The sequence below is a fragment of the Hyperoodon ampullatus genome (assembly GCF_949752795.1).
Source record: "Hyperoodon ampullatus genome assembly, chromosome: 19".
In the NCBI taxonomy this organism is placed as follows: domain Eukaryota; kingdom Metazoa; phylum Chordata; class Mammalia; order Artiodactyla; family Ziphiidae; genus Hyperoodon; species Hyperoodon ampullatus.
The window spans coordinates 9,877,978-9,891,029 of record NC_136932.1 but is presented as its reverse complement, the minus strand read 5'-3'; the positions used below and the strand labels follow the sequence as shown (position 1 = coordinate 9,891,029).

Below are 13,052 nucleotides of genomic sequence, written 5' to 3'. Positions count from 1 at the left end.
TTTTCTGTCTTAGTACTTCATGAACACAGGCTGCCAGAGGTTTTCCTTCTGCAGCAGGAAAGCAAAAAGCTATGCTTTTGTACACATGGCTCTCCCTAAAGCTGCTTGCTTTTGTACAAAACAGACTGCAGGCCTGTGTCAGATAAAATGTTTGCAGATCACCAGTGTGCCTGAATTTCACAAGGTTCCACTGGAGCTTGGGCTTGGCCATTTGGATCAGCAGCTCCAGTCAAGACATTAAATATTGGCCTTGGGAGTAGAGGTAGAAACCTCCACGTGTTCACAGATTTGGTGCCAATTTCCCATCGCAGATGTTACCTGGTGTTCACCTTTATATCTATATGACTCTAGGCCAGCGCTGGGAAAGTCAAAAATTCAGTTAGCACAAAAGTAAAGTTTCTAGGAAAGCTGATGGCCTGATCTTTTTGTTGCATGGAATATGTTTTAGGGGCATGGAGACATAGCCTGCAATAAAAACTGGTAGAAAACACTCATTCATTTCTTTTTATGGAACTAGATCATCATTTCCAGAGGTTATAAAAACCTCTAATTTTACCTAAAAGCTGAAAATCATAACCTAAAAGAAACAGGAGGCAGGATTCTAGTTATTTAACACATACACTGAGGTTTCCCTTATAATGATTATCCCTAATATTTTCTGAAGCTCTTTGTAAGCCTAAGAATGAAAACACGCCTTTCCATGACATGTGAGATGAGAAACCCTAGCCCATTACGGGGCAGGGAGCCCTGGGGAGCAGAAATGTGTAGTTAGGCTTCAAAACACCTTCAAGGAGACATTTCTTCAAGGCCCAGAGTCCTCCTAAAGTCAGATGGCCCCAGTGGTGGCGCTATACAAATCCCAAATCACTTTCTGGAGAAAAGAACAGTGTTTTCCCTGCTTTCTTACAATCTAGAAGCTTCCACATTACACAGCAAACTGTCAAATTCATTTATGTAGCAAATGACGGAAAACAAACCCAGCTAGGTTGTATTGGCGGTCTCCGTTTCCTAAGATCAGGAATCTCTAGGATTTAAAAAATTGAGTTCTTAAAACATTTATGCTCAGTGATTATACAAAGTTGCTTTTCTTGAGCACAGCAGTTTTGGTCCCTGAGAAGAAAATCATAATAAGGTTTGAAGGCTGCACAGAAGAGAGTTGAAAAGAAATAGCTCAGTGGTGATTTGGTTGAGGCTTTGCTCCCGGGACAGGCCAGAGGGCCATCTACAGGGGAAATCACTCATCGTACATATCTGTGTTTCTGCTGGTCATTGATTCTCGACTCCCCATGCTGGGCAGGGCCAGATTCTTTCATAACACTAAACACCTCAGGAAAGACTCAGAAATGGCTAGAAAGACCTAGAGCTCTTTCTCTATCTGAATAGCCCACCTTTGATAAACACCAACTCCTAAAGATCAGGAATTAAGGCCCAGGTCCAAATTCTCTTTTCAGGGGAGATAGGGTCCATCTGAGTCGCCATCCCCCTCTTCCCAGCCCCCCACGTCATGCGTGGCAGGCAATTCTAGCCCACTGACCTTGGGTCACATGTCCAGCAGCTTGGTCTTCCAGGTTGGGGGTGTCTCCAATGCCTGCTTCTTCAGCTGGTTTGTGTGTCAGCAAATGAAGAAGATAAAAGCAAAGACGGTTATTGTTTGCTAGAGACAAAGGTCCCCGCCTCTTCCGCTATGTTTCTGAAAGCATTCAGGAAAGGCACACATTAGCAGCACCAAGGCGCTACACCTCTGGCTCTTTGCAAGTGTGACTGCCGGGGACGTGGATGAAAACAGTTCACTAAACAAAACCTACACAACCACGCACCTTACGGGCGACACAGTCCAGTAGGAAAGACCTTCTCCACAATGGGCCCAGGGTCCTCAGTACCCCACTCAGCAAAGACACAGGACAGGTGAGGTCAGAGAAGCAATTTGCTGCTCGGCCACTGCTGTGGGAGCTGTGTCCGGGTGGAGGCTGCCCTCCCAGCCCCAGCCAGCGCTCCTGGGGCGGCGGGTGGCAGAGGTGCAGGAAAGACTAGGCACGGGCTGTGGAGTCCGGCTGGGGTTCAAACCCAGGTGCCACCATTACTCAGCCTCTCTGGGCCTCTGTCTCCAACTCTAGAATCCCAAGGCGATGACACTGGCTCACCTTGCAGGAGAGTGGTGAGGATTCATACAAAATGGTGTGAATGTATTTAGCAAAGTGCCTGGGACACAGCAGGGGCCCCCCCGGCGGTTCAGTTTCTTTCCTCCAAACTGCTGGGCAAGCCCTTTAACCTCATGCTTAGAATAGGGGCTACCTGGCTAAAGGGAGGCCAGCAGTGTCAGTGAGCAGCTTTTGGGTTGTCTTGGGCTCCTGCTTAGGGAGCCACAGTCCATCCCAAACAAAAAAAGACTGAGAAAAGCTACTGATCATCAGTGGTACCAAAATCAATAAGCTTTCATACAACACCAATTTCTGAATCGTGAAAAAAATCGGGATATTGCGGCAGGACAATGGATACAACTGTCCAGAAGAAAGAGCCCCTAAAAGGCAACTTGGTCATGTCACACTCTGACGTGCGGTGACCCCATGATCCCAGGAGGGCCAACATGCCCTGATGGACAGTGACAGAGAGGCCACCACCCTGAGAAATGCCCACCAGTTGCTGGCTGGGCCACCAGTCTTCTCTGCCAGTCCTGCAATGACTCAGTCTCTACACCTAAACCAGAAATGCCAGGTTACCACCACCTGCCATACGGGTCCACCACAGAGAACACGGCGGAGGCAAAAGAAAGAGCCCCTGGGTCGCTGGACAGACGCATGATGGCCTTATAAACAGCCAGGCCTCTGGCTGGCCCAGGGCAGCTGTGGCGAGGGGCAGGGGGCCAGCAGTGGGCTCGGGCAGCTACCCCACTGCCAGTTCCTAGGCAGGAACATCTCTGGGTCCCCTGCACACTGACACTGTACGGCCTGTGAGGTCTAACAGTGACAGCTCCGCGTCACTTGACAACAGCCGACTGTCTGGGAAGCACAGGTCCGAGCATAGGTTTGATCTGAGTTTCTGACAAGGTTATGGAAGAAAGGCTCAGAGTGACAGCAAGACCAGCTAAATGGCACAGAGTCCTGGAGACAGAGGACATGAGGAGGCATGCCGATGACATCACTGCCATGGCACTGGGAAGCCCACCGCTTTCGCTTACCCATGCGGTGTCTTGATATCCTGGTCCTGATGCAAATCAGAAACTGCGGGCTGCTGCCCACATCTCTGACATCCCCTGATCCCAGCAAGGGAGATGCTCAGAGAAGCCAAAGAGAGCGAGGGTGTGTGACAGTGGCTGGGCCGTCACATCCTTATATGGCTTCTCCATATCCCTGGAGCCCCAAGAGGGCTCCACGCTCACCCCGCAAGGCAGGGATTCCTGCAAAGGGATGGCCACACTGCGCCCCCAAATGGACCTCAAATGGGAAGTTTCATAGGAGAACCAAGATACAGCAAAGGGGACATGCCCAAGTGAGGTGCTAAATTAAGGCACATATTGTTAAAGCCACCAGCTGAAAAAATGTCCCCCCAACTCTAAAACCTCCCGCTTCATTGAGGATGTAAAGGGTGGAGGGGGAGAGAATTTTTGAGGAGGATTTCTTTAGAGACAGCAGCTTGGGGGATGGGGGGTGGCTGCCTGGCCACCTCCCATCTCAATCCATCGAGAGGGTTTCAAGGCAGCAGGGGAAACACGTGGTGTGAGTTCTCTATGGTTAGGGACATGGTGGCGGCTGTCAGAAGCCCACCTGGGAAAACCAGAGGAGGAGAGACACGCTGGCCCTGCCTTGGTGGCAGAGGAAAGCCTACGGGCAGTCTGCATATCCACAGTCTGTCGGGGCAGAGAACGCCCACGTTCCCCATGGACCTGTTGTGGGCACAGGGCAGCTGTAGTGGAGGGGGCACCTCAGGCCACATGCAGCAGGGCCACTGGTGTGAGCAAGCTGACCTCAGCAGGCGAGCGGCTGGAGGTGGCTCTTCAGACCCCAAGGGGCCAAAGAGAGAAGAAATGTCTGCTGGAATCAAACGCAGAGGGAGGGGCCTTCGGAGGGATGACGGGGATGGTGAGCGTGGGGTGCCTGGAAGAATTCCAAAACGGTCCCCACAGAGAGAGTCAGCTTTAAACACCTGCGGACCACGTGGGCCCGGCTCACTGCAGCGCCAACGCAGTGAGAACCTTCCTGCCCCTGCCCCGTCCTCGCCCCCTCCCTAGTCCCAGAGAGGAGGAGCCGCAGCGTTGGCTCTCAGGCAGCATTTTCAGACCGGGTTTTGTGATTCCGGAAACTTAAAACACGTTTTTTTTTGTTTTGTTTTGTTTTTGTTTGTTTCTTTTGCGGTACGCGGGCCTCTCACTGCTGTGGCCTCTCCCGTTGCGGAGCACAGGCTCCGGACGCGCAGGCTCAGCGGCCATGGCTCACGGGCCCAGCCGCTCCGCGGCATGTGGGATCTTCCCGGACCGGGGCACGAACCCGTGTCCCCTGCATCGGCAGGCGGACTCTCAACCACTGTGCCACCAGGGAAGCCCTGGAAACTTAAAACACTTTTGATAACTCAGAAGTGATCAAAAGTCAAGAGGTGGCTAGAGTTTTCACCCCAGGCAGGGGAAGAGCTTCGCCCACTGACGCAATTGTAAAGGGACAGCGGGAGACAAAAGCCAAGTTACCATGAGTCGTTCCATGGCCTTCAAAGGACCTTCACTGCCAAGGACGGGGCCCGCCAGCTTCCAGAACATCCCCCTTCACCCATCTCAGAAGACCAACTTGCAAATAGAAACTACCTGGAGGAGGCCGTGGTGCTGCTCGGCCCCTGCCCAGTGTCCCCAGCACACAGGCCCGGGAGAGGGCTGCAGTCTTCCTAAACGGCTGCCCTGAGCCCCGTCTTCAGGAAGGAAGGAAAACTCCTGCCAGGGGACATTTCCCCCGCTGTCCATTGCTGGTGACATACGGTCCAGAACTCTTCTGCATTTCGTGCTGAGCACCCTCCAAATCTCCAAGCCAACGGCTGGAGTCGTGCGTAAGCCCAGGGAAGGGGACGTGAAGGAAGTGACAGCCAGGGCTCTGGGCTGTGCTCGCTGTTCCCTAAGGGCCTGGGCAGCTCACAGGTGACTCTGGCGGCCCCGAGTCCAGTGTTATTTCTGGTCAGTACCCTGTCTGGGCTACTCCCCATCATCTGCGTTGACAGGACAGTCTCGTCATATCTGTTCGACACTGCTACGTTTGAAAAGATAGTCCTAAAAAATGGATGCTAGATTACATCGCTGAGTTCCTCGGGGACTGTCCAATCACAATCCTCCAAAGGTGTGGGTGGGACATCTTGATGCTGCTGCACACTCGGCTGCCCCCCCAGGGAGCTGTTTACCTCCGAGGAAGTAACCCTGTTGCTGGCAGAGTCGCAGCAGGAGGGTGGACTGACCTTGGGGGTGAAGGCAGGATCTGCCACCAGCCTGCCTCAGAGAACTCTCTGGAGCTAAGACAAGGAGAGGAGGAGCTAGAAGGAATCCAGAAGGTCCTCTATTCTCTGGGAGGCAGGCAGGCAGCCAGCCAGCCATGGAAGCAAAAGGGCATCAGGCTCAGAACAACCAGAGATTCCCAGAGGCTGGTGTCCACCCACATTCCTGCTGCACTTGGAGACGGGCATAACCCCACGTGCACCCATCCTCCAGCAGGGGAGCTGGGCACCCCGACCTGGGAGTCACCCTCACCTGTGGTTCCTTCTGGGATCTCCGTGGGGGGCTGAGCGGCCGCCTGCTCACCGGGGGCTCCCTCATCCACTAAGGGTGCTGTCACGTCTGGAAACCACGGAGAGTCACCTTAGGGGGCTGGGATGAGCTGTGCCACACCCCTCACCTTTGCTCTTTGGGGATGCAGAGATGCAAGGAGGGGGAGGGGGAGGGAACTCAGCCACATGCAAAAAAGCAGCCCCACAGAGCAGGGCCCAGAGCCGTGCTCCAGCCTTGACATCTCTCCAGGGAGCATATCAATACTCTGAGTGGCACCCATGCATGAGACACCCAGGCCGTCTGCCAGGAAAGCCAGGACAGCCCCCTGTAAACACTGCAGTGAGAGGGACGGCTGGGGACGGTCGCAAGTGTTTTTAAGGAGGGAGTGTTGAAAATCAGATGACTGGTCACAGGTGTTTGATCCTTAGAGCAGGGCAGAACAGGAGAATGGGATTGGGACCAAGGCAGTGCAGGAACCCTGCAGTCAGGGCTGGAGTCTATGGCTCTGCTGGGAGGCTGGCTTTGGGCAAGTCCTTCATCCTCTTAGGGTCTCAGTTTTCTCATCTACAAAATGGGAGTATCACCACCAGGTGACCTCCAAGTTCTCTTCCAGTTCTAATCCCCCTGTCTCCCGGAGCCCATGACCCATGGTTTAAAACCACAGACTCCCCTGGGTGGCAACGAACAGGCCGGCCCTGTCTGGAGTCAGGTGCTTGACAACAGGCCCACAGATGGGTCCACCTTCAGAGCAGAGGCTGGAGGAAAAGATCCACCACCAGGAGCTGCTGTTGGTCTCTCATCGAGGTGAACACTTCCAAATCGGCATTCTTCCCTGAGCAATGCCCTGGCATATCCCCAGGCCATTCTGGGCAAACATAAGGAGTTGTCAGCTTTGAAAGCTTCCCAAGAGCCTGACTCAGATTCGTCAAAAGGAGTCCATTTTATTACAGTTGTCTTGGGAGCAGCCTGGCAGAGTCCAGCCCCAGCAGGCTCCCCCATTCCCTGCAGGGCCAGAGCTGAAGCTCTTGGGATGCACACATGGACAGGGTCCAGAATGCAGCAAGACTTGGTTGGTAGATTCTTCCAGAATGAAGCTGATTTGGAAGGTTGGCATAAAATCTGGCATTAGTGTTTCAGGACCTTCTCAGGGCGGTAGGCAACTTGCAAAACTGTCCTAACAAGATCAGCAGGCTATGTCTTAACATCACTGGCTCTAAGAAGGAGAGCAAACAGCATTTGGTCTGGTATTCTCTTCACTAGGCTGAGAACCTCAGAGGTTGGGGGGGTGGCGCAAAGGTGGGGAAGGGCCACATCCACTATATCCTCCACGGATGCACCATCAATTGGCAGGCACTTGACAGCCACTTTCTGAATTCATCCAAAGGTGGACGCTTGGGGAGATGCTGGGGCCAGGTTCTCATCAAAGTCATGGGCAGGGCCCAGGGAAGTGCTGAGAATAGAACCTTGGAGACGATGGAGAGATGGAGGGGCAGATACTGCCGACTGGTTACTCAAAAGCCATTCTCAATGCCCTTATCCCTTGATTTTTCTTGCTAAAGAGCCTGGAAGGCAAAATGCTCAATGTCCCAGCCTCCCTTACAGCCAGGGGTGGCCGTGAGACCCAGTTCTGGCCAATGATACATAAACAGAAGTTGGTTAGGTGGGGCCTGCAGAAAAACTGTTGCTTTCCTAATAAAAAGGGCACACATTTGGTTTCAGGGTTCTTTTGGCTTTGCTACTTTCTTTCTTCTTTGAAGCCATATGTGATGCCTGGAGGTACAGCAGCCATTCTGTAACCATAAGGCAACAATCCAGCCATTAGTGATGTCAGAAGATAAAATAGTTGACACTGAGAAGCTGCTGCCCAAGTCCAGACATTTTGTTATGTGAGACAAATAAACCTCTTCATATGTATGTCACAGTTAGTTGGGTTTTCCATTACCTGCGATCAACACAGTCTTGACTGATATAGATGGGAAGCAAGAGAAGATGGTCAAAATCAGGACCAAGGAATACTTCAGGAAATACATCAGCAGCTTTGTAATAACTTAGACACCAAATGTCTACAGAGGACAGGTTAGAAGATGGGCTGGGACTAACACCATGGCCAAGGTCCAGACACCGAGGCCAAGCTCAAGAAATGAAGGCTACTAAACCAAGACCAGTCCCAAAGTGTGAGCTTGGAGATGTGCACTGACCTGCCCTTTCCTCAGCCAAACGGCTGCTTTAGGACCTGGTGGCTCATGAAAGAAGTTTGGGGACGACAATGGGCAGGGGCTTTGTGGAGCTGAGGTCAGGCCCTGCTTTGCCACAGGTCCCAGCCTGTTCAAGTGTGGCTGCCTCAAAACTCACGCACGATGAAGCTGCCCATACCTGACCCTAGCGAGCAAGGCATCAAAACAGAGCGTGGCTCCCACAACATCCGGGGCCTGAGCCCCGTCCTGCAAAGCACTGAGCGAGCTATCTCTCAGCCAGAGGGAGAGGCAGCAGCAAATGCAGCCAGGAAGGGTGGCACGTATGAGCTCAAAGCGTGGCTAAGCGCAGGCTGGAGCATGGAAGGAGCTGCTTGAATAAAGCCATGAGAAGAGGGAGGCCCCACCTTCCGCCGTTGGAGTGCTCTTAGCATCAGAGGTTTCAGAGCCTGGTTCCTCAGATCCATCATCAGCCGGGGTCTGCAGGGGAGATTCTGGAACATATACAATGAGCCCCTCAGAATGGCTGCCTCTCTCCACCCCTGCTTTCGACCTCAGAGGACCTTGGGGACAGTGTCTTTTGGAGCTGAAATCACCCAGCGTGGAACCCAGATGGATGGACTACAGCCACGTGATAAAACCACAAAGGGGACCAATCCCACCCCCACCCCAACACAGCTGGGCCCCCAAACCAGGGTCACCAGGCAAAGAGGCACACAATGTTTACCTGTTCTGGGACGAGAGGAGAAATTGCCTTTTAATTAGCTTGTGGTTCCAATTGAGACAAAGGCTCTTATATTGACAAACGGGCAGCTGACACCAGAAAGCTAAGCCACAAGTAAACTTGGGGCTTTGTGTTTCCCTACTGAAGAGATTCATGGGAGATCACTGCCATGAATTAATGACAATTAATGACCTGGGAAAACACTCAGAGATCCAACTCCTTCCTCTGCAAAGGAATTAGCTCAGGGCAGACACAGTACCTACTTCTAACTGTACACTTGTCTGTGCCTCCAAGTACCGCCCAACACCTGAAATGTCAGCCATCGCTACTTATAAGAAAACTGTCCTTTCAGAATCCAAAGCCAAGGGAGCTCTGATGGACTCTGCAAAAGCCACTCCACCTGGGGTGGGGGTGGCCTTGGAGATAGAGGACAGGGAGCTGGTTCTGCATGAAGCAGACTCACGAGACGAAAAAAGGCAAGTGGTGTTCTAGTACACTTCGAGATCAGACACGTCGCACCCTCTGCTAGAACACCATCCCTGGACACTCAGCCCTGGCTGCACCCATCCAGCCAAAGAAGGGCTGATTCTAAAGAAGCTTCTGGTCCTAGAGCTTGCAAAAACCTGCCAACTCCCTCAAGTAGGCTCTGGACACATGGTGAGGGAGCATGATGCAGACTGTCTGCCAGGTCTTACTATGGACCAGCCTCGACTGTCAGAGCACAGAAGCCTATGGGTGTGACGGTGCCTCAAACACTTGTCCCCCAAACACCCCTCCCCCAATCCATCTCCAGCCTACAACGGTCATCATCTGCTTTATCCTTGTTAAATTTCTTGGAGGGAGGGAAGGAAGGAGGAAGAAGCCTCTTCTGAGGGTCTTCTGGAAGGTCTAACAAGTTAACTCTTTAACACCTTTTAATTCAGGTGGGTACATTATTTTATTGGTTAACCAGCTTTTACCCACTTTGCAGCTCTCTTTGCCTCTATCTAATCCTATTCCAACTTTTAGCATCAATGCAGATGCTCTTTGTTTTAGTATTTTACATGTGGTTTCTTGTCATTATTCAAAAAAGTCTCTGTCACTTATCTAAAATGTTGCTTGTAAAGTGACACCTTCTGTCAAGTCACACTGTTCACTCCCCATATAAAAACAACTCATTCTAAATCCTTAGTAGCAAGAACAAATTTGATGAGAACTATGAAAATCTCTTAGGTATCAACTTGCTTTCTTGACAAGTACATTCTTTGGGTAAGTTTGTTTAAACTGTCTTCAAACACTTTCAAAGCAGTGACAAAAAGGTTATTAGCATCATAAAATTTGCATATATATATTATACATATTCATACATATATCTGTTTCAGGAGAGAACTTCCAATCACGTTTTATGTTAAAAGAATTGAGGAGTTTCAGTAAACATACTTTAAGCACCTCTGAGACACGAAATAAATTGGTAAATTTGTTCTTACTTTACAAATTGAATTTCGTTTCTCTTTCAAAAAATAAAAGTGGTAAAAACCACTTTTCTTCCCGAACTTTAAAAAAATGAACTTTTTATTTGAGAACAGTTTTAGATTTACAGAAAAACTGCAAAGATAGACCAGAGAGGATACCCCACACCCAGTTTCCCAAATTGTTAACATCCTACATTATTATGGTACATTTGTGACAACACAATATATATATTTTAACTTAATTTTTAAACCAGGCTACCCTGAACAAAGCATAATTTTTCTTTTTTTCTTTTGGCTGGTGGGATCTTAGTTCCCTGACCAGGGATCGAACCTGGGCCACAGCAATGAAAGCGCCAAGTCCTAAGCACTGGACTGCCAGGGAATTCCCAAGAGCATCATTTTTTCATTGGCACAATTCATCTGGGGCAAAGTTCAGTATGCTGGGATTCTAAGTTGGATTCCACCCACAAGAGTTTAATAACTGGAGCTTCAAGGAGACTTGGCTAAGGGTGACCAGAGTCAAAAACAGCTGACATGGAGCTGAAGGCTATACTAGCCCCATAATCTCAGACACGAAACTTTGTCATCTGTAAACTGGGGAAGGCAACCTCCGCCTTCCCTGGTTATTGTGAGCGCTACCTGAGACGTCGGTGGCCAAAGCCCTTTGCCAACTTTTCTCGAGTCCTACAAAAATGCCTGAATTATCTTTTTTTTTTTAAGATTTTTTTTGATGTGGACCATTTTCACAGTCTTTATTGAATTTGTTACAATATTGCTTCTGTTGTTTTTATGTTTTGGTTTTTGGGCCACATGGCATGTGGGATCTTAGCTCCCCAAGCAGGGATCAAACCCACACCCCCTGCATTGGAAGGCAAAGTCTCAACCACTGGACCCCCAGGGAAGTCACCTGAATCATCATTTTAAGGAAGTCCCATTATAAGTAGGGTAGCCATATACTTTATCACCCAAACAGGGACACTTGAAAGTGAAAGCAGCCATACTGATACTGAGGCAGAACACGCACGTGGAGGGATGGTGAGCTCAGGTCCTCAGATGAGGGAGCTCTCAGGGCCCAGCAGCCATTCCAACCCCTTGGGGAGTTGAAAATTAGCAGCTCCAGCTGGAGCCAGGCTGTGGCCCGGGAGAGGTCAGAATGCACGTTTCGTGCCACCATTGGTGCCCTTCACCAGGAGGGGAGGGTTGAGCTGAATGGGAGCAGGCATTTCCCCTCACCCAGAGCTTCGGGCTGGGTGTGCTCCCAAGAAGGCCAGAGGGTGGCCTCTAAGCTCCGGGCACAGCCCGTTTCTTCCCTCACCTCCCGCACCTTGGAGCCCACTTGTCTGATTCCCAGGCTCTGCCTCCTAATATGTTCTCTGCTTCAACAGGTACAGAGAAGTCAGCCTTTGAAACAAGGCCCCCCAACGAGTCCTGAAGCGTCTCCAAGGTAGGGATGTTTTCTCCATGTGCTCCCCCAACCCAGGCCTCCTTCTGGTAACCCCGCCTCTTCCAGGGAACCTTCCCAGATAGATGTACCCAGAAGAGTTCCCTCCCCACCTTGGAGCTCTACCACTGCCATTGACACCGCATAGCCCAGGCTTGTTATTTTTAGCATTAAAAGAGAAAAGTAGACTGCCATTTCATCTCCTTAGAAACGGGTCTAGAAGACAGGGACCTCATCTTTCTTATCCCGGGGCTGCACGGTGGGCTGCTCCAGGGGGCACTGGCCACCCGTGACACTGTGGGGAGAGGGTTCCTTAGGGTACAACCCAGTGCCCTACAGGTCCTCTTGGTGCTCCCATCAGCGATGCAGAGACTAGCATCCGGAGCCAGAGAGAGGGCTCTGTGTGCTCCACGGGGCTCCCCGATCTCGGTGGTCAGACAGTGCAGTGAAGGGGAGAGAGGAGGCCAAGCCAGTTGGGCCAAAAGACTGTACTGTAGAACATTTAGAGGTTGATGTGGTTTATTAAGGTATAATAGGGACAGTGAGAAACCCAGAGCTAACCAACTCTGGCCAAATAGGGGCCAGACAGGCCTATTAAGGAAGAGAAAAAAATAATGTAGAAAGTCATGTATTTTGTATGCAATAAATCCTGCTGATTTCTAGGTTAACGGGTATGGTTAAAGACTCAACAGAGCACCCTTGTATTAATTAGACCAACAAGCCTCCAGCAATCTTTATCATACTATAGCCACTTATGTGGCAAACTCTCCTTTGCAAAAGGCAGATTTTCAAGTAGCCTCACATTTTGAGTTCTGTTGGCTCACACAAATTAATGAGGTTTCAAGTCTGTTGACAATCTAACACAATAAAGTATTTAAAACTCAGGATGCGAACTTTTCCTGCCAGCCCTTTCCAGAGCCATCGGGTCGGCCGTGATCCCCACAGCGCCTGGGCCCGTTACGCAGGGCTGTGCACTCACCTTTCAGGCCATGCTCCACGTCACCCTCGTGGTCTTGCAGCAGGGTGTAGTCCTCCTGAGCATGATCTTCCATCACGTCGAACTCCTGGCGGGGTTCAGCCATCCTGGTTCAAAGCCCACCTGGGGAATGAAGATGGGAGGTGAGGGCTGGGATGCTGTGCTGAGGCTAAGTGCTTGGGGGCGGGGTAGGGGGCAGGGAGAGAGAGGTGCTACCTCCCCAGTTCACAGCAGGCAGATTTCCACCTCCCCTCTCAACAACCAGATGCCCAACCTCATCCGCGGGGTGTATCGCTGAGAAAGTGTGATTTACTTGTATGTGCACTTTTATTTCACTGGCATCACATCAGTTCATGTCCAAAACCATCAGGTGGGCAGGTTCAGCAGGGCTGACTTGTTACTATGCTCACTGCTCTTTCCACTTCATTAAAAAGTAAATGCTGCTGATTGGGAGTTTGATGGGTTTTTTTTTTAAATAAATTTATTTATTTTTACTTTTGGCTGCATTGGGTCTTCGTTGCTGCGCACAGGCTTTCT

General features: G+C 50.8%; 1 protein-coding gene across 5 annotated transcripts in view; it reads right to left on the bottom strand.

Annotated features, from left to right (window-relative positions):
- The window catches only part of MAPT (microtubule associated protein tau), a gene marked incomplete at its 5' end in the record, with an annotated part of 47,687 nt that extends 35,066 nt beyond the window's left edge, over window positions 1–12,621 (bottom strand). For 4 of the 5 annotated variants that reach the window (XM_079724936.1, XM_079724937.1, XM_079724939.1 and 1 more), the window contains 4 exons: window positions 1,535–1,600; window positions 5,714–5,800; window positions 8,331–8,417; window positions 12,519–12,621. In XM_079724936.1, the coding sequence (XP_079581062.1) occupies window positions 1,535–1,600; window positions 5,714–5,800; window positions 8,331–8,417; window positions 12,519–12,621 (343 nt within the window). The remainder of the gene's footprint in view (window positions 1–1,534; window positions 1,601–5,713; window positions 5,801–8,330; window positions 8,418–12,518) is intronic. The other variant, XM_079724938.1, reaches the window with a different exon arrangement.
- Between the last annotated feature and the right edge of the window lie 431 nt (window positions 12,622–13,052).